The 27,657-nt window shown below is 48.9% G+C and overlaps 1 protein-coding gene across 6 annotated transcripts in view; it reads right to left on the reverse strand.

Moving 5' to 3' along the window:
• The window catches only part of AGAP1 (ArfGAP with GTPase domain, ankyrin repeat and PH domain 1), a 411,226-nt gene that overhangs the window by 94,353 nt on the left and 289,216 nt on the right, over nucleotides 1-27,657 (reverse strand). For 4 of the 6 annotated variants that reach the window (XM_005871712.2, XM_014544148.1, XM_014544149.1 and 1 more), the window contains exons 12-13: nucleotides 23,216-23,374; nucleotides 1,145-1,306 (exon numbers count right to left, since the gene is read on the reverse strand). In XM_005871712.2, coding sequence (XP_005871774.1) covers nucleotides 1,145-1,306; nucleotides 23,216-23,374 — 321 coding nt within the window. The remainder of the gene's footprint in view (nucleotides 1-1,144; nucleotides 1,307-23,215; nucleotides 23,375-27,657) is intronic. The other 2 variants (XM_005871713.2, XM_014544150.1) reach the window with 1 other exon arrangement.

A 27,657-nucleotide genomic window follows, 5' to 3' on the forward strand; every position in this document is an offset into this window, starting at 1 on the left:
GGTAGACATCACGTTTGGCGCACACACAGGAACTCTGTTCTCTCCCTGCTCACCTGTGCACTGCACGTTTCCAGGCTCATTTCTGGATATTAGGAGGGAATGGGCCAATTCCTGCCACATCTCATGGTGAACAGCCAACCAGGTAGAAAGAGGGAGGGAGGAGCAGAGAAGGTAGAAGCACCTATGTTCTAGCGGGAGTCCTGGGCACGTGGAACCCTGTTGCAAACAGACCCTTTAACCCTGGTTGGCCTCGAAGTAGTAAGTCACGTTACCCAACAATGCTTGAAGTTTATTTTTCCTTTGAGGTATGTCTTTAACTTGCTTATGAAAACTGCATTAATCCCACCTCTTCTGATGTGGTCTGTTAGTGCATGTGTGTGTGCGTGTGTGTGTGTGTGTGTGCGCGCATGTGTATCCCCACTTGTATCTGTGGGAAAAACCCTGTAAACCCAGCAGGAGCCGCGGAGCCGCGATCACACCTGGCGTCACAGATGAAAACTGAGGACTTGACAGGTCAGAGGAGCTGCGTTAGTGCATGCGTGTGTGCGTGCGTGTGTGTGTGTGTGTGTGTGCGCGCGCGCATGTGTATCCCCACTTGTATCTGTGGGAAAAACCCTGTAAACCCAGCAGGAGCCGCTGCAGGAAGATCACACCTGGCGTCACAGATGAAAACTGAGGACTTGACAGGTCAGAGGAGCTGCCACAGGAGCTGCGACCCCTGGGCCTTACAGGAGCCACATCAGTGTGGACGGCTCTGGTGGGAGGGGTAGCGGCAGAACAGAGCCGACCAATAGGAGAGAAGATTCCTGATCAGGAGAGGTGCGTCTCCCTCAGTGGGAGTGGACACTCAGCCCAGGTGGCCCAAAGACCAGAGAACTGACCAGCACACGACGGGGACCCCAGCATTACCACCTACCAGGCGACAGCTGCCAGGAGGAAGACAACTGTTTGGTGGATACGCCCGCACATCAGCCAGGGATGAGGAGTCCTGAGGGCCCTCTGGCGCCACCTTGTAAACAGGAAGCACCTGCAGGGACCTCATTATTACGCACGTGTTTCTCGGGGCAGGTGACTGCACAGGTTTGAAAAGCGCAGGTTGATTTTCTGAGTCGCAAACCCACTCTGACGTCCCGGGAGGCCTTACCTTCAGCAGTGCCTGACAGGCCGTCGGCTTTGAAGTTGCTGGTGCTTTTCTTCCTTCGGTGCTTCTTTCTGTTGGCGTGGGGGGAGGGGGGCGGGTCGAGCTTGGGGCTGGTGGTGCTGGACATGCTTGGGCTGGAGCACACGGAGTCGCCCAGCCCCGTGTCTGCGTCGGACCGGAAAGGCAAAACAGAGCAAGCGTCAGCACTTCAAACCACGAAAACCACGTTCCTCCAAGAGCATATCAAGCCCCACAAGTAATTTACTATTGGAATATAAAACATATTACACAATGTATATGAGACTGCTGGATGGAGGCCCAGAGCACTCAGTACTGAAGGATCCTGAAGGTGGTCAACAGGTACAAACTTCCAGTTATAAAACCACTACAGTGCAGTTCATGTAATCACAGTCTACACAACACAATTCTGTATGTGATGTAATATGTAGTTAGCAATACTGTAATGGAGATTTGAAAGTTGCTAAGAGAATAGATGTTAAAATTTCTCATCACAAGAAAAAACACTATAATAGTGGTGATGGGTATTAACTAGACTTACTCCGGGAGCACTTCCCTATATATATATATCAAATCATTGCTATACACCTGGAACTACGCACTGTGGCCCGGGCCCTGGAAATGGGATTCTCAGTTTGCTGCTGGAGGAAGAACAGCAAACGGCATGGGGCCACTCTGAATTGGGTGGCTATGGTGGGAGGGTTAAGGGGAGCAGGCACAATGCAGGAGTGGATGGTTGTTGAGTGAGGAGAGGCAGCGGCCACCAAACCACTTGTCCACCTAGAGGACACTCAGCGTGCCGGGTCCAGGCGGGCTGGCTGTGGCCAGGATACCAACTACAACCGTGACCCAGAGAAGGCGATCGCGGAAGCAAATTACGGCAGAGGTCAGGGAGGAATATGGTCCTGGGCCAGGGAGGCTGAGGCAGGAGGCCGGCAGGGACTGTGGCCTGGGGCTCACGCGGAGACGGCCACTGTTGCTAGTTAACCGGGGCCTGAGCTGGTGCTGGGATATTAATGCCCCTGGCTCCCAGGAGCAGCTAACATTCCTCATTTTAAAATAGGAGCGACCCAAACGCACGAGGCTTCCACACTGTGCTTCTCCCTTCCCGACGACCCCCTGCCTGACAAGGGATCCCTCAAAGCGAAGAGGCTGAAAGCCCAGCCTCAGACGCCGGAAATGAGCTCCAGCCGCAGCCCCGGCAACGACGCCATCCACGCCCCCTGAACGGCCTGCAAATAATGCGTTTCATTTTGTATCAATGACTGGGCACCGGGACAGGTGACGATGGTGGTTCGTGGACTGTGGGAGGGGAGAGGTGAGGGGAAAGAGGGCACGCCAAATTAAAAAAGCAAGCACCTCGTTACTCCACACCTATCTCGGCTTTGACAGGGCCACGGCATCCCGAGCTGGATAGGCCGTCCACTGCCATCCCGTGCAATGGGCGTCAGCCATTAGTTCTTCCCAATCGGGCATCAATGTTCAACGCACACCCCAAAATATATATAATCCAAGCAGTAACGACAGCAGTCTGCAGCCTCTCCGAGCTGCGGCACGTGAAGTATGAGGCCGGGAGGCAGCCCACTCCTCACTCGGGAGGCTGACAAGCATGACTGCAGGGATAAAATAACACTCCGTTCGCATAAATATCAAGCAGCCTGCCCGAGACTGATGGGCCAGGAATGGATTCTTAGCTATCATTCCGGCAGACAGGCCCAAGGACACTCATAACTTATTTTACAATCATTTAGTTTCAGCTCAAGTGGAAAACGTGACAACTTATCTCTGCTGACAAGATGCCATGTCGAACCTTACAATTAACTCTCCTCTGATTATCTGCCCAGCCGATCATTAGCTGGCCCGTTTTGATGAACTGTTGTGGGGAGCTCGCCTCGGCGATCGCCGGCACCACCAGGTGTAGTGAATTGGTTTTTGATGTCCCGGCTGATGCTCCAACAGACCGGCTCTGCGGTGTGGGCCTGCGGCCGGCTGCTCTGGGTCTGAAAAGGCATCTGCGGGGAGGCATCCTTCTGCACTGTCCCCACCACCGTGATGGCCGCAGCGAGTGCTGTGACCACTGCCACTGGCCCTCCCGAGCCGTCCCCAGGCCCACCCAGGTCGAAGGTGGCCACTCCCCAGACTTGGAGTCTGTATTTCAGGGAGCCCTGGACCCTCTGGAGGGACGCCTGCCACCTCTCTTCCCTGTGGGCTTGGCTGGAGGGGGGGATAAGAATCTGCGCCAGGGAGCCACCCACACTGTCTGGAGGAGCTGCTGGGGGCCGCAGGGCTGGCCGACTGTGGATTTCCTACGTGCTGATTAAAAATACGAGATGCTTTAAACGTAGGGTCCCAAGAAGCAGGCATCTTTATGAAAAAAGAAAAGGGGGGAAAGACAGGTGTGTGCATTCCCTCACTCATTTGGTGGTTTCAGAAATAATAGCAAAACGAAAAAGAAAAGGAGGAAAAGACAGGTGTGTGCATTCGCTCTCTTTCTCCCTTTCACGTATACCCTCACTCATTTGGTGGTTTCAGAAATAATAGCAAAAATCTTTTTGGGGGGGTGGGTATTAAAAGAATTCAAAATGATCAAACTCAGTGCTATTTGTCAGGGCTGGGGCGGGGGAGGGGATCAGTTGAGAGCTAAGACCTTCTACAAATTCAAGATGAAGAAGCCACAGTAGGCTGGGAAATTAAAACGCGCATCCTCCGAGACAAGGCCCAATGCACAGAGCTGATTTGGACCTTGAATGCGGGCTCTGTTCCTTCTGAAGCTGAGAGATGTGCAGGCTGGTAAATAAAGGACAGGCCACCTCTGCCATCGGGGAAATCACAACATCCCGGCCCCTGTTAAAAGGTGAGTGTGAAGTGAAGTTCAAAACCTCGCCCTTCTCACAGTCCTTTTGAGGGCGCTTTCAGCAGGAGGAGGCGGACTTGAATCCCCATCTCTGAAGATGTTTCAGAGCCGGGCACATTGTCCGGTTCCCTTTGCCACTCGCAGTGCGCACAGAGGTGCATGGTGTCAGAAGAAGGGGCAGCGGGGACACCATGGGGGGCCGAGGAAGATGACAGGTGTTGTGGGAAAGGAAGAGACAACACAGGGTTAGATCGAGTCACAGAAGTGGGGAGGAAAGGGACACAATGGGGGAGGGGGAGAAAGGAGAGAGGATCGGGGGAGAAGCAGTGCCTACCCGGGCCGTTCTAATTATAGCGGATGTCTCTCAATGGAGCAGCATTGACCGGATTTTAGGAAACCTGATCTTCATTTACATGCAGCCCTCACTCACGGCCTATGTTTACCAAGCCTTACAAGGAAACCGGCACAGATTCCGTCGTTTGTTAGGGTGCAGGGCTTCTTCCTGAGGCGGTAAGCATGTTCTAAACCTCACCAAAGTATGGTGAGGGCTGCACGTCTCTGTGAATATATGAAAACTGCTGAATTGAACACTTGAAATAATCTAAGTGTATGTCATGTGAGTTTTACCTCAATGAGGCTGTTTTTTTTTGTTGTTGTTGTTGTTTTTTTTTTTTTTTTAAGGAAAACACCAGAGAGGGGTCATTTCGTTCAACATTGAAAAGCAATCAGTAAGGAAGACAAAGTACGTCGCCTGGACAGTCTGGTGTGATGCGGGGACGGAGCAGGAGGAGGAGCTTGGGGACACTCAGAAGTGAGAGCTGAAGGCCTCGTGCAGGACTGAGCCCCAAAGCTGAGTTTGAGAGGGGACTGCCCAGGCCACCGGGCACCTGCTAAAGTCTGGCTCTATGCTGCAGACCTTCTGTGGGAGCTGCCCCACTCCCTCCCTGTCCCGGGGAGTGAGCACAGGCCCACGTTCCCTGTCTTGGTGCACACCGTTTTCTCTGCACCCACCATCTCCTCCTCTCTCCCTTCTCCCCACTACACAGATGTCCTCAAGACCCTCTAGTTCCTCCTTGTGCCTGATGGCCAGCTCACACCAAATGCAGTCCTCTGATTGGGGGAGGGATGAAAGAAAGAACGTGTAGTAAGAAGTCATGCCAAGAAAAAAACCTGAAAGAGTATGCAAGTGAGATTTTATACTTAAGGGTCAAAAATGAAACTGTTCTCTAGTTGAATGCTAGCCGAATGCAAGCTGCACACTGTTTAAATTCATCTGGTGTACTCCTCCGAGACACATAAGGGCGCTCTGAGCGGCACAGTTCGGTGGAATTTAAATCATTTCAAGAGATTCCTATTTCCCCAGCCTCATCTCTTTTTACAAAACCAGCCAAACCATTTCTCAGGTTTGGTGCTCATGGATGCCAAGTGACAAAAAGATTCTGTTTTGCGTCGAGGCTGGGGAAAGTCCAAGTATGTCTTGAGGAAAACTCAACTAAACAGGGAGGTGAACTAAATGTATGATCCCTCTTTGGTGACATAAATGTCCAGTCTTCAGAAACTTGGCTGTTTCTATTGCAAGTCACAGGAGTCAAATGACAGACGGACTGCTGCACAGGTTGTCCTGCCTGAGGCAGGGAAGGCGAGCAACCGCCAGGGCAGGCCACGGACAGCGCTGTCCACGGTGCTGAACACCTTCGGCCAGCTCATTCTGCACCAGGGACAGAAACACCAACACAAGGCTGCTTCCTCATGGCACATTCTGGCCCTTAATCTACTGACATCACGTGGTTTGAAAAGGAGAGGACTGCTGCACAGGTCGTCCTGCCTGAGGCAGGGAAGGCTAGCAACCGCCAGGGCAGGCCACGGACAGCGCTGTCCACGGTGCTGAACACCTTCGGCCAGTTCATTGTGCACCAGGGACAGAAACACCAACACAAGGCTGCTTCCTCATGGCACATTCTGGCCCTTAATCTACTGACATCACGTGGTTTGAAAAGGAGAGCAATGGTGTCGCCGGTTTAAGAAAGCTGCATTCAAAAACCCAGACTAAAACAAGCAGGTCAGTTAGTTAACATATCATCCCACCGATCAGAGGTGAAATGTCAAAGATAAAAACATCCATTTTTTTTCACATCATAATGAGTAGAGTGTGTCTTAGTTTGCTTAATTATTTCCCTACTGCTTAGATGAATTTCAGATTTTTGGTCTTAAATCAATACCTTTGTGTATATTTTAATATCTAGAATTACTATGTTAGGGCAGCTTTCAAGATATGGGTCCCAGGAAATGAGCGTTTGTGGGCTCTGGAAACATGCTGTGCACTGCTCCTGGGAGTTCTGTGCCTTCCCCGCGAGCACTGCCCAGGCACCCACACTGCCAGGCTCCTGAAGCCTGGAGTCCGTGGCTGATGTGAATCCAGCTCCCGCCCTGCCTGCCTCCTGATGCAGAAGTGCTCCATCCTCAGCGTGGCCACATCAGGTGGCACGGAGGGAAGAAGAGTCATGCAATGGGCTCCAGGAGAAGGAACCAGCACAGCTGGAGAATCCGAAGGGCACTTCCAAATCCCAGCCTGGCCATGTGGCTTTGGGTGACTCATTGCTTGTACTAGTAAATCCATTTCTTCACAGGCAGAAGAGCCCTCCTGAACATCGATGCTTGGCCTGCACAACCCAAACCTGGGTGCACAGGCCACTGCCCCAGGCCATCCACACCGAGCCACACTGCTCTTCCACTGTGACCTAAGTGTGGTGCCAGGCCAACTGACAGACAAACCGACGACAGACCCACTCACCAGTGCTAGGCTCTCTTCCAGAGCTGTAACAACAGAAGTAAATAAAACATAGTTGCTGTGCTGAATGGCCTGCATCCTAGTGTGGGGACATCAACAGACACACTCCCACACAAACTCACTTACACACCCACACATATTGCACACCCACACATATTCACACATACACACGCTCCCACACCCCCCAGCACACATACACACACTTGCACATACACTCACATTCCCACACACATATGCCCACACATACATCCACACACATACACACATATGCACCCACATACTCAGACACACACAAACACACACACACACTCATTCACACACCCACACATACACACACTTGCACATACACTCACATTCCCACACACATATGCCCACACATACATCCACACACACACACACACACACACACACACATACTCAGACACACACACACACTCATTCACACACCCACACATACACACACTTCCACACACACTCACATTCCCCCACACATATGCCCACACATACATCCACACATATACACACACATATGCACCCACATACTCAGACACACATACACAGACACTCTCATTCACACACCCACACATACACACACTTCCACACACACTCACATTCCCACATACATATGCCCACATATGCCCACATATACATCCACACACACTGGAGAAATGATAAGTGCTGGGGACAAAAACGAACCGCAGAGGGCAGAGGGCAGAGGAAAAATGGGGTGAGGGTGGCGGGTCACTGCAGGCTTTAACCTCCCTCCATCCTGAAAACCATGAAAACACAAAAGCAAAGGGTGGCTGAGTTTTTTAGGACAAGAATCCTCTAGAAAGTTAAAACAGCCCAGAACTACAACACAAAAATGCCCATTACTGATACAGAAGATTATAACTTTAAGGGAAAAAGTTTAACTACTAGACAGGCTCTTGGGCGATTCAGAGGTGCTGTGATTAAAGCTACACAAACGACAGTGAGATGACAGCCGGTTCACAGGTCCCTTCAGTGGCGGCGACGTTCGGGCCCGGCGACCTGCTCTGTGAAGCCCGGCTGGACCCTGCGCCACGGAGGCTGCCCCTCTTCTTAGCTCCGCACACACCGAACCCCGAGTGCTATGATGTGGTTCTGGGGCGTTTCCCTGAGGTGATGGTGCCTCTCTGATTTTTAGTTTATTCTGTGTGCCATGTCCAGCAGGCACCAAGCACCAAGAAAGGTGCTCAGTGAAAAGGTGCTTCAGTAAAGGATGCTCCGAGACAGACTGAAGCACAAAGAAAAGAACATGAATTTGGGTGGACCTTTGAATGCTGGAGGAAACACGAACCTAGCATATGCACAAGTGTATCTTTAAGACCTAGAGGTTCAAAATATTATTTAAATACCAGCTTAAAAAAGGCTGTATTAATAATAATCCTCACAGTTTGGGGCACTTTGGAGAATACATTACCATTGGAAAATGATAAATTACATCTCTGTTTTAAAAAGATCTCCAGTCCCCTCAGGCATCATGTGTAATCTTTTGCCATGTTTGAAGTCAACGGTGGTGTGTTTTTTTTAAATGAAATCAAAGGCTAATTTGTAAAGTCATAAAAATAATATCTCATGCACATTTGAAATAATACTTGAAAAAAGTTCTTGTTCAGTCTATGTAATTTCATGACCTTCTCCTAAACCATGGGACAGGTGGTCTGACTAATGAAAGGGGTCCCTGTGGTTCCCAAGCCTTTATTGACGGTGGGTGGCACGCCACAGCCAGAGCCGTGAGTGACAGCACCGAGGTATCAGGTGCCTCAAACGGAAGGCCTGGCCACTTGAAAGAGAGGTCCCGCATGTCTCAGAAACCCCATTCCTTTCCGCCACACCTGGGCCTGAACAATACCCCAGTCAAGGGGCTTGAGGTTGCCGGGCCGGACACCCTCTCTCCTTGAGCCACCCAGCCCACGGGGAAGCTGCGAAGGGCTGGGTCTCACTGGTCCACCCAGAGCTGTCTCACACAGAGAGCCCTGGAACTCAACTAGGGCAACCACGCAGGACCACAGGGGAGGAAGCACATCACTTAGGAGTGTGACCATGACTACACATGAAGGGAGCGTGCGCGCGCGATGGAACGCTGAAACACCAGGTATTTACTGACTAGACAAATAACTACCCAGTGCTGCCTGTGCGAGGCGCTCTCTTGGGGCCTAGGGAAATCGCAGCAAATACAACGGAAAGGCATTATGGGCTTAAAAACCAGATATAGTTAACAGTGCAAAAATCTAACAGATGAATCCAACTGTAAGTACATAGTCACAGGTAAGGCTACAGATTGAGGTGTGGATCTAAGAGGTATTCAAAATATATTTACCTAAATTTGCATCATGAACTGCCTTCGGTACCTGTTTAATACCTATATAATCCTTTAACAAAATAAACATTTTTGATGAAAATATGGGGGGAAAGCCCCCACCTTTAAATTTGAGGGTAATTGTTCTACGATTTTTTTTTTGAAGTGTGAGATGACTTCTTCAACAGCCCCCGAAAAGAGAAAATTTCTCTTTCCTAAAATTTTGTTAACCTGCTGCTAATAACTAATGACTGTGCTACATATTTCATGTAGATTCCAGGGCGGGGGTTACACTCTCACTTCCCCTGCCTGAAAACTGGACGTCATCAACCTACTCGTGTCCTAACTGGTGGCTGGCGAGCCCCACTGCAGACGCTCATTGGTGTGAAGAAGCTGAGACATGGAGGTCATCTGCTCCTTGAATCAACCTGGTGTGGTGTCAATGGAAGATGACTATACTATTAAAACAGTGTATTTGAAATATAGGGTGTCCCCCAAAATATGCACACCTTTAAGAGCTGATAGCTCAATGTATCTTTCTTTTCAGATGTAACCCATTGGAATTAACGATTCAAAGTGTGTATACATTTTTTGGGATACCCAGTATTTACAAGGTCACAGCTATGTAGCAGGTAGGATGACAGAAGGTTCCCCAAATCAGACAGCAAATGAACAGATCACAGTGGACTGTTCTGTTTCTACCCCAAATGTAGTTAAGATTTCTCCTCCTTGGCTGGAGCCGGACAGTTTCCCACACTTCGAGAGCTCTAAGCTCTGATGGAGGGCGGGCTGGCGTGGTGGGAGGCACGTGAAGAGCCCTGTCACCTAGGATACGGGGACACTTGATTTTTCCCCGCATATACAAGGGACTCCGCTGGTGGGTGGCACCCGGGGGAAACAAAGGCTCCATCTGAGGTGCTTAGAGGAACCACCTTAACGAGGGGGGGCCCGTCCGGCTCTGCCTGGGACAATCCCAGTTTATGTCTGTTCCTGGTTTAATGATTATCATATGGGCACCACATCTCAACCCCATTCTGCAGTCATTTCTAAAAATGACAAGAAGAACACAGTTCAAAGGAAATCTAATCACCACGATGGCTCAGCTGTAGGCCAGTGAGCGGTTTCATAAAAACAGAAAAGCCGATCTGAAAACCTGCCCCCAAGTGTTTCATGCTATCGAACCTCATGACAACCTCCTGTCAGTCTCAAATCGAAAACACGCCTGCGACCGGTAGATACTGGAAACTCTGTAACATGACACGTAATTTTAACGCAGACGAAAATCTGTCAAATATTATACTCGGGTAACTGTCTCCACCAACAACCCCATGGATGAAGACGCCACGAATAATATCTTCATTCAAAACCGCAGGAAAAAACACTGGTTGGTTTCTGAAGTGTTGTTTAAAGTACAGCCTTTTCCAATAGCTTAATAATAGTGGCCAAAAGAATGGCTCTTATTTAGTATTTTCCATTTTTCTGAACGAGAAGCCATTCAAAGTGTAATGGTGGTGTTTAAGATTAAACTTACTCCTGACAAAAAGCAACCACTGATTCAGCATTAACTCTAGAACATTCTCTTATAAAAGAATCTGGCTTCATTTGCACCACAATAGTTTTATCATATTAGCTCTACAACTATCTTGGAATTTGGGCTTTGTCCTGGCAAAAAATAATACAATACGATAAAAGAAAGTGCGTGGAGATCCTGCGATGGGTTTGCTGTGAGTTTAAAGCGTTTTCTTTATCGCGGCTACAATTTTGTCAATATAGTTCAATAGGATACTGTGGTGGATCTTTGGGGAAATTGCTGTAAAATAAAATGAAAGATAGGATTGTGTTCGCAAACATAATAACTGACATTTTTCCCATTTTCCTTAAGCAGAAGCCTAGTCCCCTGTGGCTGAGGGAAGGGTCAGTGGGAGAGCGACAGCCCCGGCCCAGAGGTGGATCTGTAGCTTGCTATTCATCAAAGGACCCCGGTTCCCATTCTTCCTGCCGGTGCCTTTTGTCCCCTGGAGGGAGGTGAAAAGGAAGACTGCCCACCAACCTCCCCAGCCAGGATGCGGGCCTCCTCCCGCCCTGCCCACCCCGATCCTCAGGAACACAATATTGCTCTTCTCCCCATGCCTGCAGAAGCTCTCCAATGACCCGTAATTGTCTTTTGAATATGCTCTGGCCGATGGCTTCTGCCCACACACCTGTGATGTCCTTCAGCACAGGTGGCCGGGACCCTGGCTGTCTCCTGCCGTCCCCGGGAGCCCATCGCTGGCCGGGGTGGAGGAGACGCCACGTCCCCACCAGAAGGGAGGTTTTCCAGGTGCTCTGGGCAGGAGACTGGAGAGAGGGTCTTCCTCCCCTTTCCAGGCCCACGGGGGTGTAACCCCGGTCAAACATCCGAGTTCTCCCCATTTCCCACGGTCTTCAGCAAACACCCCATTCTGCAATTCCGAGCAGGGAAGGGCTGCCGGGAGTAGCTTCCGGGATATTTTTAGTGTCCCTGTTTCCCTGGCTCTGGCTCACAAAAGGAAGAAATAGGTATACATCATTTCTTCCATGAAATCCAAGTGCCTTTCCAATTCTAGATCTCAGGACTTTCTCACAGGTGAAGGTGTCTCTGACCTTGGGACGGCGGTGGTCTATGGGACAGGGACACCCCGCAGGCCAGGAAGGTGCGGTCTGGCCGGGGAACTCGGCCCGCCAGGAGGCATGTGCGTTCGGGCAACTGAACGGACTTGGCACTTACCTGATGAGGACGAGTGGAAAATGAAAGCGAGAAGATGCTGATACTAATGAGAAGAGCACGGCACTTTGAACTCGGCCCCGCCAGGAGGCATGTGCGTTCAGACTTGGCACTTACCTGATGAGGATGAGTAGAAAATGAAAGTGAGAAGATGCTGATACTAATGAGAAGAGCACGGCACTTATGAGCTTACTATGGAAAAGGGGCACAGGAATGGAATTCAGTGGGTAAGCCCATGAGCAGATCCAGAGCCTGGGACACTCGTGGTATTCAAAGCCATCAGGTGAAGGAAAAAGGCAGAATGGTGACATGGAGACACCTTGGGCAGGTGGGCGCACACGGCTTGGGCTTCCATCTGCAGGTCACACCCCTGATCCTTGCCAGCTGTGTGCCCTTGGGAAAGTGATTCTAATTCTCTATGACTCAGTTTTCTCATTTAAAAATAAGGACAATAGTTCCACCTCACCAAGTTGTGTGGGCCAGATATAGAAAGTGCTCAATCCAAGTCAGCTTGTGGTAAATAATGACATTCTATAAAATCAGAGGGACCATCCACAGGGCAGACACTGACTGAGGCAGACCCTGCTCTAGGCTGTGGGAACAGAGACGTGGACCAGACAGCGTCCTCACCCTTAAGAAACTGTAAGATCACTCAGGGAAGATGACAGATAATAAAATCACTGAGTAAATTCTGCAGGTTGTTAGGAAGGGACAAGTGGTATAGAGAAAGCAGCGGAGAGGGCTGTGGCCATAAAGGCCTCATGTGTACGGTGAGAGGTTTCCGGCACAGCACGTGACAAGGCCCTGTGGTGGGATCACAGGAGACGGATGCTGCAGCCGGTTTGTAGGACAATGACACTCAGCACTGACATAAACATCTTCCAAGTTATTCCATAGAAAGCAACCTTTTCCTGGCTCCATGCTATCCCCTGGTAGAAATTTACCAAAATGTATTTAACCAATCCCATACTGCTGGTCATAGACACTGTGTCCCATTTCTGAACTGTTTTTAGATAGAGCAGAAATGTAACATGTTAATAGTTAAAGCCAGTTAGGACATAATCCAATTTTTGGAAATAAGTAAGAACACAGACAGATACACTGAAAAGGATATATCCCCCCAGACTAATACTTTACTGTTGGGAGTTTTTGTTTTGTTTTTAGCAGAAAGCTTCTCTGCACTTTTAATTTTTCTAAATTACAATGTTTTATAATCAAGGAAAAATGCAGTGTTGTTATTGCAAAAATCGAGGAAGGGAAAAGGAAGTCAGCCCCTTGCTAGCAGGAAGAGGCGGGCCTGAAACAGGTGGACCGAACCCACCGGTCACCAGTGTCATATTGTGCCCCAGCCACACGGTGATGTCACAGCCATGTGCTGGGAGCACTTTCACACAGTACATTTATTACTGATGCTTCTAGAAAAAGGATTTAAACATGAAAAAGAACATAATTAATGCAATTTTAAGAAAAAAAGGAATATTGTTTGAAAGGACAAATACATTCTTTTTTAAAAAACAATAATCATCCAGGAACTTGTATTGCACTTTGGTTCACCGTATGGTGGGAGCCCACAGAGGACAGGTGCGTGAGAGCCAGGTGCTGGCTCGGGTGATAACCTGGCCCTTGGCTGCCTTAGATGGTCTCACGTGATGGTAATTTTTCCAGAGCGTGTGGCCTGGGTGGATGTGCAGCTTCACAAATCTCATCTGGGGGCCTGACCCGTGTCTGGCTGGCGCTGATTGATGGGGGCCTGATGTGCCCCCAGACTTCAATTTCCTCTGTACCCTACCATAAAGGAGCCCTGCCCAGAGACAGAGAGCCCTGCTCCTGGACACAGGCTTTCCAGACGTGCTGATGTCCAAGAAAAGCGAGTCAGAAGACGCCCAGGTGCTGTTTGGGGAGTGGAAATGCTTGTTTTCCTTTTGCATTAATGCCATTTTTGATGTGAAATGAACAGAGGATCAACAGCTGTTGGAAAGTGGCGTTTCCAATCTCAGACAACCAAGCTTAAAATTGTGAAATGCAGGAAGCTACTGTGTTTTCTAACTATACTATACATAGAAAATATTTCTAACGTAGTAATACTTATTCCAGTGATAATTTCAGAGTCCAGCTAGGAACGATTTACTGACAAATAAGATGAAAAAACAGTGCCCACTGGAAGATAACTGACAGGGCTGTTAACGTGGTCAAATGCTGCAGAGAGCAACCCTCATATTAGACCTGAATTCTTCTGTTTTTGTTTTTAAATTTATTGATTTTTTTTTTAGAGTGAGAGTAAGGGGGGGAGGGGGAGAGGAAGAGGGAGGGGGAGAGAGAGAGAGAGAAACATCCATTTGTTGTTCCACCTATTCATGCATTAATTGGTTGACTCCTGTACGTACCCTAACCAGGGATCAAACCTGGGTGCATTGGGGCAACACTCTAACTAACTGAGCTACCCAGCCAGGGCTAGACCTGAATATTTGAACTACAGCCAAATAGAAAGATCAGTGTGGGAAATGTATGACATACTTATCAATAATATTAAGCCCCCAAACTGTGTTTTAGATGTAATTATAATTGTTTTCTTGTAAATACGTGCACATTTTAAGAGACACTGAAATATACATGGAAACACTGCCATGCCACTGTAATAAGATTTTAAAGTCCCACGGCAGAAATAATGTCGCAATTAAAATAGCATTTATAACTAAATATGTTTAACTGTTTCTTCATATAAAAGAGTAAAATTTTAAGTCATTTAAAATAACCATCTGTTTCTCCATGATATAAAAATTTTAGTATCATTGTATAATTAATATTAATATCGCTTTTTGTTAATAATCTTATCTGTCAGATAGTAAAGCAAAGATGTAATGAAAGATATATTCATGGGAAGAAGTTTAAGGATGTAAAACCAAGGTATTATACAGACACTAATAGAGAAAATGCACGGAGCGTTTGAGGATAACTCTGACCAACCACTACAAAGCTGTCTGTCAGCTGTATCCATCCATTCTCTCTCTCTCTCTCTCTCTCTCTCTCTCTCTTACTTGCATTTCCAGAACCCTTACTCCCCCACCCTCACTTCTATTCCTTTCTTCCTGGTACCTGAAAATGTTAAGTCGTTTAGGCCTTTCCCTTTCTGCATGTATTTATAAATTCTGTAATAGGAAGTGAGGAGAAATTGTAAAGCAGTGGTTCTCAACCTTCTGGCCCTTTAAATACAGTTCCTCATGTTGTGACCCAACCATAAAATTATTTTCGTTGCTACTTCGTAACTGTAATGTTGCCACTGTTATGAATCGTAATGTAAATATCTGATATGCAGGATGGTCTTAGGCGACCCCTGTGAAAGGGTCATTCAACCGCCAAAGGGGTCTCGACCCACAGGTTGAGAACCGCTGTTGTAAAGGCTCTGACAGTATGATTGACTTTTCTTAAGTAATTATTTGATTCCTACGTTGAGGACCTGAGCGAAGCACATGCCCTCCAGCCTCTGAGCTCTTACAGAATTTTATGGCCCAAATAGTGCCTGTCTTCTCTGGGGCCACTTCCAAGTATACCCGGCACCACTGCCCGTGATAACATGCCTACTACACATGTTACAGTCTCAGCTGGGAAAATGCTTGGTAATTCACGCATTCCGGCCAGCCTTGGTTTCAGAATGCAAAGATGAGTGTCTGAGCCAGCGCTCACCCTCATTTCACTTCTCTCCGCCGGACAAAGTACCTATATTTCAACTTGTTTACGGATTGTCTATCCTCTCCTTCCCCTCTAGAGGCTGGGAATTCGGCCAGGGCCATGGGTGCCACACAGCAGGTGATCCACATAGTTGTGGAAAAAATGCAATAAAATACCTGCTGGGAAATGCACCTAATTAGATCATCCCTACTGAACTTAGCGCGGTTTTACTGACGATTCTGAAACGGGTTGAGATAATCTAATGTAGGAAATTCAGTTTTAAACTCTAGTCATTATTTTAAACATGCTCAACATGCTTGTGATGGCCCCCTGTGGGTGCTGGAAGCTGTATCCATCCCAATCCACATGCTTTGTCTCAGGGGCACCAGCTATGCTGGGAAACAGATCCTGGAGCACCACCAAAGCATTTTATTATAAAAAACACTTAACCTGAAAAATGCAAAGAACTTTATCACTTAAAACGGGCAGAGGCCTTGGAGCTCATTTTGCAAGCCCACCGCGCCAGCCGTCACCACGCGGCCCATTCCTCTTTGAGGAGGTTCTAGTGAAGACAGACAAGACGACGACGCAGGGTAATAGGGTAAAAGTGGGGGCAGGGCGACCCCTTCTGATTGGGGAGGAGACGAGCAGGTGGACAGTGTAAGCCAGGTCTCCATGAAAGTGAGAAGAAAAGGAAGTCTGGGAAAGTGGGTAGAAGACCAGAGCAGGAGCCTCCATTGTCTGGATCAGGGCTTCAGGACCTTGGCACTGCTGGCACTTGGGGCCGGATCACTCTGCTGGGAGGCGCCATCCTGCACTCTGTAGATTATTTAAAAGCCTCTCCGCCTTCTTCCCACGAGATTCTAGTAGCATGCCCCCTCCCCTCCCAGTTGTGATAATCCAAGAACATCTGAGATACCATCAAATGTCCTGGGGAAGGGGCATGTAGCCACTGGTCTAGATGAAGATACTGAGGGCCAGAGGGGCTGAGCGATGTGGTCCAGGTGTTACAGCAATTGGCAGCAGTATCCTTCTCCACCATCCGTTTAAAAGGATTTCTAGACTCTGCCAGGGAAAATGAGAATGGCTGGCCTTCAGGCATGAAACGCACTGCTCCCCGTTCTGATGTGGAGGGCAGCAGTTCCCCTGGTCAGCACCTGCTGCTAGAAATAGCTGATAGGAAGGAACTAAGGAGGCAAAGTACAAAGTACAAAGCCTGATTGGGAGGAAGAAAAACATACCCTTACCCCCTGCAGCCAGGTACCCCAGGAAGCTCCTGCTGTCTCCTTGGCGGCATGCGGAGAAAGGAAAGCAGGCTCTGAGCAGAGAAGAGGCCGGGGTCATCCCTTTAATTAGGCGACTAGCTGGCGAGGGAACAGACGCCGCGGCTGAGACAGGGAGTGCCCAGCGCTGAGAGATGAGAGCCCACGGGCCCTTTAACACTGAGCTAAGCGGAAGGTTGATGACAAACCCCAGGGAGTGGGTTCTGAACGCGCCGGCCAAGATTTGGGGGGAACCGATGATAAAGGAAAAGTTCAGGATAAGCGAGACGAGGGAAATGTCTACCTATATTATAGTTCCTTGAAAAGCAAGCTCTACAAAAAGGTAATCAAATTCTTAAAATACAATGTGTTCATGTTAAGTCTTCATTTCTTTCACGCAGAGCATAAAAGATAAACTTTGAAGTCAGAAAGCCCTGGGTTTGAATTCTAACTACTTATTCGGAGTGTGGTCTTAAGTTCCTCAGCCTCTTACCTCAGTGATCAACAGGGATAATGCTTCTCAGGGAATGAGAGTTAGAAGCCGAGCTCCTGCCACAGAGTCAGATAACAACAAAGGCAGTCCATGTGGGTGGGTTCCTCTTTCCCCTCATTAAAACCCTCCTACATAGCAAGCCCCCTGGCGAGGGTCACACTACCACCACCTGCTGGCCACATACTAAAATTGCCAGCATACTATCCAAGGAGGGAAAAAGTGCTCAAATGTAAAAGCAAAAACTGATGAACTGACAGCAGCCTGGGGACCCACAGCTGAAACACGTGCTGGCTCCATGGGGAGGGAGAAACAACAGTGAGTGCCAAAGCGGAAACCTGTGCTTCTAGCCTGTCATTAAAGCCACACAAAAGCATGCTCAGAGTGGGAAACAACATGTCAACGTTAGCAACAGCTCAAATGCTTCAGCGTCACAAACCACTGTCTGGTAACCACAGATTCTGACGGGAAGACACGAGATGAAAGGGTCAGAAGGAAATGCGCGTGAGCACGCACACATCTTCCCCGGAGAGGAGCGAGATGGATACGGTTTTATACTTGATGCTGACAAGGCTGGACGAGGGCCAGGCGGAGGCGGGCTGCGTGAGCGTCACTGGAAGCAATGCGATATATTGGCGGTGATGGCCAGTCAGTGCGGAAGATGAACAGTTGGAATGAAGCAATCGGCGGAGGGGTGGGGCCAGCAGAACAACCTGCCAGTCAAGAGGCGGGGACGCCTGGCTGCCACGGCAACAGCAACAGTTGAGGCCGTGGGGCCAAGGCTGGCACTCACAGCGTCCCGCCCGGATGGGGCCGCAGCGCAGGTGTGATGCATCTAACCGGCGTGTTGCCTTGGAGCAGTGGTTCTCAACCTTGGCTGCACATTAGAATCACCTGGGAATCTTTTTAAAATCCTGATTCCTCCGGAATGAGGCCCAGGTTGAGAACCACTGCCTTGGAGTGAGCTATGACAGCCAGGTGTGCTACAGATGACCCCAGGGGTCCCCTGCTACACACAGCAAAGCTAACTCTGGGCTGGTGTTTCTAGAGAAAATCACCTAAAGAAAAAGTGATTAATAATAAAAAAAAAAATCACACGCTCCCAATAAGATTCAAGAAAGCGCTATGACAGCCAGGTGTGCTACAGATGACCCCAGGGTCCCCTGCTGCACAGAGCAAAGCTGACTCTGGGCTAGTGCTTCTAGAGAAAATCACCTATAGAAAAAGTGATTAATAATAAAAAAAAAATCACACGCTCCCAATAAGATTCAAGAAAACCCTCAGCCAATAGCTGCTGCAGAGATAATTGCTCTGAACCTATCAATAAAGCTCAGCTGCCCCTCATTGACTGCAAACACCGATTTCTTTCACCCGGGATTATAAGTTGGTGTTCCCGGGCGCACTCCGGCCATTACGGTGATAAACAGTTTGAACCACAACAGGCTCTGACATGTAGATCAATTCTGGGTCCATAAAGAATCTGCACAAGGGGTTCCAGGACAGGAATTTACAGCCACCAGTTTTTATTCCCTCTCGCTGCAAAAATTACTTCTGTCAAACACTTAGGAGAGTGAGGAAAAATGTAAAAAAATTAATTTTTCATGGACTATGGGAACAGCCTTTTTCAATGCAGAAGCCCAAGATGAATATGTTTCTGCATTTAAAAAATTACGCCGAGCAGCACGCGGCGCTCGGTTGAGGGGGGACCCCGTCCTCCGCGCTGCCTGCGAGCCCGCAGACGCCAATTTGAAACCCTGAACGGAGCTGTCTGGGTTTTCTCGGAGGGCAGATGCAGGTCTCACGTTAGCAACGCCAAATTACATCAGACATTTAATTTTAAACCTCAGGTACTTAAATGCAAAGCCTCACAACAGCAATAGTCATAAAGCAGTGGGGCACGCCGGCGCACAGAGCGGATTCTTCCTTTCTTCCCCCCTTCATTTACCCAGAGCCTCCTCTTTTGTGCTTTGCGCACTACAAAGTGATCTCCCTCATTAGGAGCTGCTCACAGCTGCTTACAAGACAGACCCCCGGGGTACCTGAGCCTGAGTGGGGAAGACTTGGCAAAGTTCTCTGGAGCCAAAGTCTTAATTCAGTGTGGACCACGGAGCAGAGGAAAATGGCATCCCAATGTTGTTATTATGATGATGTTTTACAATAAAAGCATATTCACTGATTCATGGGCATTTGAATTCAAAAGCTGCTTAGCATCTCCTGTCCCTGCTGTTAGCACAGTGTAGACTTTTTATGACTCCAACATCCAAACTGAAGACTAAGGGGAAAAAGATAAAAATGATTTAAAAAAAAAAACACAGAGAGAGAGAGGGTGGGGTTTGTATCAACTGCCACCTACAAAGGAAGAGCGTGGCAGAAAGCTCTCCGTCCTGCTTGTGTCTTTTGTGATTATTTAGAGGGGGGGGTTTGTATCAACTGCCACCTACAAAGGAAGAGCGTGGCAGAAAGCTCTCCGTCCTGCTTGTGTCTTTTGTGATTATTTTCCAAGCACGGAAGGGAGTGTTGGTGCCTGAGTTGAGGTCTTGCAGTCCATTCATAAATGCGTTTTCTTGAAGTTGTTTGTCAGATCCTGTGCCTGGACATTCATTAACAATGGCTCAGGTCTGGCCCCTTGGCGACTCATGAAGGCAGGGATGGTGCCACCAGGAGGCCAGGACGATAGATACCCTCACCGCAGGCAGACAGGGCTTCTCAACCCCCAGGTGTCCCAGAATCACCTATGGGGCTTGGTAACATGCAGTTCCGATCCAGTAAATCTTGGGGGAGCCTGGGACCCTGCTTTTCTAGCCAACTTCCAGGGGCTGCCTATGACCATTTGAAAAGCAGGATTTAGAGCAGGGGCGGGGAATGTCCGGCCCGCGTGTCATACAAGGCTCACAAAATCATTTGGTCTGGCCCTGCTAAGGCGCTAGGAGTGAGTTAATTAATTGTTTGACCAAATAGAGCAGGCTAATTTTTAAGTCGGTAATTCTGTATGACCCATAAATAATGTTATAAATATCCAAATGGTCCCTGGCAGAAGAAAGGTTCCCCACCCCTGATTCAGAGGGTGGTTCTCAAACCTTAGTAGGCAGCATCAGTGCACGGAGGGCTTGTTCCCACACAGGTCAGAGAGCCCCTCCATTTTAAATTCAGTCTGGATGGGACCTAAGAACCTGCATTTCCAGTCTGTCCCCCAGGGGGCGCTGCTGCCGCCTGTCTAGGAAGCACACTGTGAGTTGCTCCGTGAGGTGGAGCTAAGGTCTGGAAAGAGGCCACCTGAATTTGCATCCCTGTCCTTATGAGGGTGTGACTTTGGACAAGTGATACTGAATTCTTACGTACCTATCTACCCACCAGTAAAAGGAGCCTGCAACGGTGTCTACTCCCTGAGGATCAAATGACATAAGCCACAGGAAATCCTCAATAAATATTAGCTCCTATTACTACCACTGTGGTATCACTGGATTTTTCTATTTAAAATGTCAGCTGTCAGTTAAAAGACGATGTTTGGGGCTCTCATTGCTCACCCCTCTCCTCTCGGCTCTCCTGCTGTTGTCCGGCTCACACTCTCATTTTACTGCAGCTCCTCGGTTCTCCCACCTCCTGGGGCCTCTGCTCCAAGTCTTTGTCCAAATTGCCTCAGTGCTTATAATAACTTCCTCCTGTGGCTTTGCACAAAAAAGCCCGCCTGGTTCTTGAAGCTTCGCTCAAGTTTGATGCTCTTTGGTTAGTTTTCCTTGATTAACTCTACCGGCACCATTTCAACAGGCTTTCTCTCAAGTTCTCCATCCACATCCCACAGCAGGCTGGTACCAGGCACAGACTTGGGTTTCTCATCTCCTTGCTCCCTAACATTGGGGAGCCTAACTAGTCCTTAGCAAACATACTACATGAATTAAGAAAGGTGACCCCAGGGCATTAATATATGAGAGATCACTCTGCAAATTAGAAACAGCATTCTTACACAGGTGACCTTGCTCTCCTACAGGTGTTTTATAAATACGTGTACGATCAACTTCTGTGGGAAGAAACTTCCAACCACACCAAGGTCAGGAAATAGCGTCTTTTCAGGGTTTGGTGGCACAGCCCATGGCGCACAGGTGCAGCCAGGCGCAGAGCTATGAAGGCGAGGAACGCAAGCCAGTGAGCCTTTGTCCAGGAAAGAACTGTGCGGAAGCCCAAATAGATTGGATTTTAGATTAATGTGCTGCTTCCAACATCTTTTCTATAAAAATATTCTGAATGTAGGGAAGGCAAAGATTGGGGGTGATGCCCTTTTTTAGAAATTTGTTTTTCTAACCTCCCTTCTTCCCAATGGGGAATAACTGTAAGAATAAGAATTCTGTGGTATTTCTGGATTTTTTTCTGTGATTCCTACAGCACCTAGGGGGCAGAACCTAAAACTGTCCCTCTACAACCAGGCAGTGTTGGTGACTAGAAGGCGGGGCTTAGGGGGGGACGTGGATTAAGAGTTCCTCCCACCCTCCAAGGTAGAAGCCACCTCCACGGAAGGTGGCGACAGAATAACCCCAATCAGCTAGTAATACTAACACTAAATGAAAAAATCAATGCATTTTCAAAGTATCTGATAATTCAATAATTAAATCCGTGAACTGCCTGCTCCTTTTAAGACAAGTAACGCCTATAACAATAGAAGATGCTCAGTACGGAAGACGCAAACAGGTGTTGTGCTGCGCACCTCGCAACAACGCAAAGGGGGGAAGGACCCCCAGGCAGCAGGTGTGAATGCAGAGGCTCACAGAGGTGAGGGGCCTCCCGAGGCCTCCTGGGCGGCAGGTGGGGCAATGACAGTGGCGCTGATGTGTGACACAGGAAGGCCCCCGGGCCTCTCGGGCAGGTGATGGCTGGGAATGCAAGTGCCCCATCACAAGGGAGTCATTTACAATGAGGAGGATCCTTCACATCAGGGCTCTCAAGGGACAGTCATGATCTCAGACGAAAGCAGAGAGCCTGGAAGAGCCCCTTCGCAGGGTGAAGGCCACCCCTGTCCTCTCCCGCAGCACCAGAGCTGGGTGCTGGCTCGGGGACGTTCCACTCCAACACCAAGCCACCGCCTGTCCAGGCCCTCCCTGCCTCGGCCTCCTGGGAGCGGCCTTTACGGACTCCCCATGTCCTCCTCGCTGGGTCCGGGGACGTCTTCCTTTAAGGCCTGGTGTGGAGTCACCAGAATATGGATGGTGTTTACCTGCAGCAGCAGCTGGTGGGTCTACAGGGAAGACCTGACGCTGAATCTTTTAATTAGAACAAATTATGCTAAAATTACTCGAAAGCCCTGTCTGATAGATGACATACAACGGTGGGAATTCCTTAAACACCAGTGAGCAGGCCACAGGCAAAACGCCAATAGGCAGAGCGGATGCAGGAAGCCAGCAGCCCGACGCTGCAGGACTTGATTGGCGCACACCCATCAGGGCAGTGCATGTGTTTCCCAAATAGCTGGGCCCACAGAAAAGGGGGAGACCCTCCAAGATTTCCAGGATATACTGGGAATATTGGAGAATGACTTGTGCATTTCCCTTTGATGGAAACCCCCCTAAACAATACAAAAGGAGCACTGATGGAGGGAGCCGAGTGCAGAAAGTGAGATCCAGGGCAGGAAGTCTGCCGTTATCTCTCAGCTCTGCCGTCACGTGAGCCTCAGTAAGCTGCTTGCCCTGTCTGCCTGCGGCCTCAGTTTCCCAATCTGTCAAGTGGATATGAACAGCTACACCTCCCTGAATCAAAGAGGAACAAATGAGCTGACATGGGCGACACAGCCCATCAAGGAAGACTAGATGTGCGGGGCCGACACGGTGCCCCACGTGCTGCTACAGAGTGGAATGCGGAGAGCTCAGGGCGCCGAGTCCAGCCCCTGGCCTACAACCGAGGGCCGTGAGGTGGCCGCGGGTCCGTGGGGCCGCGTCCTCTCTTACCACTGCTGATGGCCGAGTTTGCAATGACCGTAGCCTCACTCCACTGGTCGGCACTGGAGACAGAGTAGGACCGCTGCTGCATGCCGTCCGGTCGGCTGTTGAAGGAGCCCAGGCTGATGCCGCTGGCCATCTGAGACCCAGATGCACTAGTGACATTCCCTAGGAATAAACAAGTCGGGTGAACACGCTGTGGACTGCAGACCCCAGAAGCCAGCTCCAGTTAGTCTAAGGGGCCTACGCACCTGCGCACAGTGGGCCCTGGCAACGGGAGAGCTGTCGTCCTGCTTATGTGGAGGCGGAAGCTTCACACAAAACAATATTCAGAGGAACGAGAGGGTGCAGTGAGTCTTGGGTGCTTGGCAAAGCATGGTGAGGGCTAATGCCTCAGATGACTGCGCCCGGAACAATCCCACACAAAGACACCCGGCACAACCGTCTCTAGATGGAGCCCAGGTGCAGACAGGAGACCCCCTTTAGGAAAAAGCCAGCAAGGAGGGCCCTACAGGAGCTGCCGTGTGATAATGACCGCCAAACGGGAGTCCGTTTTGGTGCCAGAGAATTGTGTCCACAGTGAAGATATACTTGACAATCAACACAAACGAAAGTTCCTGGATGCACGTGCAAGGAAACCAGGCAAGTTTACCCTTGACCTTGAAAAGACGAGTCGGAGGAAAAACAACCTTAGCCGCTCCATGGCGCACATGGAGGGTGATGAGAAAGATTCCATTGTAACTTAGGGATTTGCATTAGTTGCTCAACTTCAAAATGAATCACTTTCTGGTGACCCTACTTTTAGGTTCCATGCCTTTCTCTACCACCCCGCCGACCACACCTTGCTGCTAGTGAGCTTGTTAGCTCTATGTGCAGAGCTTCAAAGGGATTAGGTTTCTTTCTTAAACTTTCCTCCAATTGTTTTATTTTTTTAAAAATATTTTTATTAGATTTATTGGGGTGACATTGGTTAATAGGATCATATAGGTTTCAAGTGTACATTTCTATGATACAAGATCTGGATATGGCACTGTGTGCCCACCCCCATCCTCCAACTGTTTTACTTTAGAACCAATTAAGTTTTAAATTGTTTTGAAAAAACAACAAAACCTCCTGAACGAAAGGGTGTGGTTTGGGCCTTCTCTTCCCCTGGGGGGTGCTGATCCCCACACCCACTAATCAGAGTTGATTTTGGGATGAGGCTCCTCCCAAACTCCTCCTGGGGCCCCCAGACCCCCTTCCATTTCCACAGACTTCCTCGCAGACCAAGGCGTCAGGACACTGCTAACATTGTTAGGGTGGATGAGAGTTAAATGAAAAGGCAGCGAAGAGAACTGGGAAAACAACAATGAGAGGGTACATACAAGCCGGGACCCACTGCTAAGCCAGCCCCTGAGCTCGGACTGTCACCCACCGCTAAGCCACTGTAATGATACAGAAATATAACTGTTTAACTGAAAATAGAAAAGTATAAGGGGAAAGAAATAGTTTCTGCCTTAAATATACAGTTTGGAGACACACAACCAGGTACTTGTCTATAAATGTAAATACATAGAGACATGTTTTAAATTTGAGGGAAACCAGTGATCCATAGAGGGGTGCGTGATGAGGTGAAGCAGTCGTGCTGGCCCAGGGAGGCCCGGGCAGCACCCCATCCAGGGAGGCAGTCGCGGGCCAGCAGGCACACTTTGAGGCATTTCTACCAACTTGAGAAATCCATCAGTCAAACCAACTACCCCCAATGTTTCGTGAATATTTTAACCAACTACCCCCAATGTTTCGTGAATATTTTAATTTTTTTAAAATAGATTTTTATTGATTTCAGAGAGGGAGAGGGAGAGAGAGATAGAAACATCAACGATGAGGGAGAATCACAGAGCAGCTGCCTCCTGCACACTCCACACTGGGGATCAAGCCTGCAACCCGGGCATGTGCCCTGACTGGGAATCGAACCCTGACCTCCTGCTTCATAGGTTGACATTCAACCACTGAGCCACAATGGCCAGGCATGTGAATATTTTAAAAACTATACAGATTTAAAATCTAATTGTAGTATTTTATGTCAGCATTTCTGATGCTTATTTTTACACACACACACACACACACACACACACACACGCACGTGCGCCCAGCAAAGGCTCATGGGTAATTTCATTTCTGTTCCTGAATGAAGGTTACTAATTACCTGGTCAGGTAACACTGCCCTCAATTCGTTTTTTAAATCTAGATGCATGCGGCAATGCTGACCTGTATATACCACCCAGGGAGTTTTCACTTCTGAGCACAGAAGGGAGATGCTACATCTAAAACCACATTACAGTGGGGCCTTGACTTATGAGTTTAATTCGTTCTGAGACCGAGCTCGTTAAGGAGCTCGTTAACTCAAATTACTCTATCAACTCAATGCAAAAAATCGGCCGAGAGACAGCTGGTATCTCAAAAAACTCGTTAGTCGGGACACTCGTAAGTCAAGGCCCCACTGTATTCTCTAAGCTCTCTAGGGCTACCATGTTCCTTGAATGGGAAGTCATTGCCCTTGAACAGTTATTAGCTAAGCGGAGGAGCTAGAGTTCCCATTGGTGAAAGAGGCCCACGACTTGCCTGACTTCCTGAGAGCGAAAGGTCTCAAGATCAAGACCACCTGAACACAGAGGCGCCTAAATGCGGTTCTAAATGCCGCCAGGTTCTCCCTGTGCTGCAGGCGGCCGCCATGCTGGGCCAGGCGGAACAGCTGGGGGTCTAGAACCCACGTGGCCGTCAACAGTCAATAAAGACAGGAAGCTTCAAATCGACCAGTTAAATGGAATTCTGACCCCTGGTTAGTGAGAAGTGCGTTTAACAAAAGACCTGAGCTCTTGCTATCCAGCCACACTAGCATCACAAGTACAGAGGGTCAGCAGGGCTGGCGTTACAGACCAAAACACGGGTAGGATTGCAAGCTGGGAACAGCCTGGCCCGAGTCTATGCGGATCGTGTCCCATTATAAAGAGCAAGGTTTCCTGACCGCAGGTCCTCTCCTCTCCTGCGAAGTAACTGCTGAGTATGCCGACGTCACCCCTGGGGGAACATGGCAATGCGGATGCTCTGGCCACTGCTACTGCTGCAAGGAACTGTCACCTGTCCTTACCCAGGAGTCTCAGAGTCCCAGAAACTGGCAGGCAGGCAGCTCCCCTGCAAGGAGGGTAAGTCAGACCTCACCATACCTGCCACCTCCTCACAGTGACCTCCTGGACTCTCTTGTCTCACCTCGTTGAACCGCTGCTGGATGGGCACAATGAAGGAGACAGAATCCCGTCCTTACGGAAGCTACATCTAGTCCAGTAGAAAGTACCAGACAAGTCTGCATGTGGCCAAAATGCCAGGTGAGGACCACAGGAGCCGTGAGAAGGTGTGAGCAGCAGGGAATCATGCCTGCTGGACGGCTCAGGAAAGACTCGAGGATCCCTCTAGACTTTGGAATTGGCCCGCCCTATACAGAACAGTATGGAAAGAGGGGACGCTACATTACCCCAGGACAACCCCACTGCTCTCCTAGCTGACTCAACTGATGGGAGGCCTTCACAGAACAGCCCATGTTTCTCTCTCAAGAGTCTTGTTTTTATTTATTTATTCACCCTCACCTGAGGATATATTTTAAAGTGGAGGAGGAAGGGAGGGAGAGAGAGACAGAGAGACAAAGATAGAGAGACATCAATGAGAGAGAGGAAGACTGGTCAGCTGCCTCCCGTATGTGCCCTGACCAGGGATCAAATCTGCAACCTAGGTATGTGAATTAAGCCAGCAAGCTTTTTGGTGTAAGGGACGACGCTCCAACAAACTGAGCCATTGGGCCAGGACTCAAGCTTCCTCTTTTTATTTCATATCCTTCAAACTAAAACCATACAGACATGCATAAACACATCCACCAGAGAACACACACAAGAATGTTCACAGTGGTATTTAATGGCTGAAATGTCCATCCACCACCGATACCTCTTAGTGTATCCATATGATGGAATGTTACACCCAGTAAGAATGGACTAACTATGACACGGGCCACAAAGGACCACAGAGAGGATGTGGAGCAAAAGAAGACAAATAAGAGAGCACCAACTGCTATGCTCCCATCCAACGGTTCCAGATCAGCAAGCAAAACTCATCTGTAGAGTGAGAAATCAGATGGCCATCACCCTCGAGTGTGTGTGTGTTTGGGGGGAGGTGTGGGCAGTGGCAGGAGGTGGTCCACAGGGGCTTCCTGAGCTGTTGGCCACCTGCTGCTTTCTGATCTGTGCGCTGGTCACCTGTATAATTACTTAGCTATAACTTAGGATTTTGCACTTTCTTTGTATACATTATATCAATAACATTTAAACCCCCCCCCCCCAAAAAAAAGAAACAAAACAAAACACCACAAGATCATCTGAATGGCTTGTGAATTCAGAGATTAGGTCAGGAAGTATGAGACGTGGAGT

Source organism: Myotis brandtii, unplaced genomic scaffold (genome assembly GCF_000412655.1).
Source record: "Myotis brandtii unplaced genomic scaffold, ASM41265v1 scaffold354, whole genome shotgun sequence".
Taxonomy (NCBI): domain Eukaryota; kingdom Metazoa; phylum Chordata; class Mammalia; order Chiroptera; family Vespertilionidae; genus Myotis; species Myotis brandtii.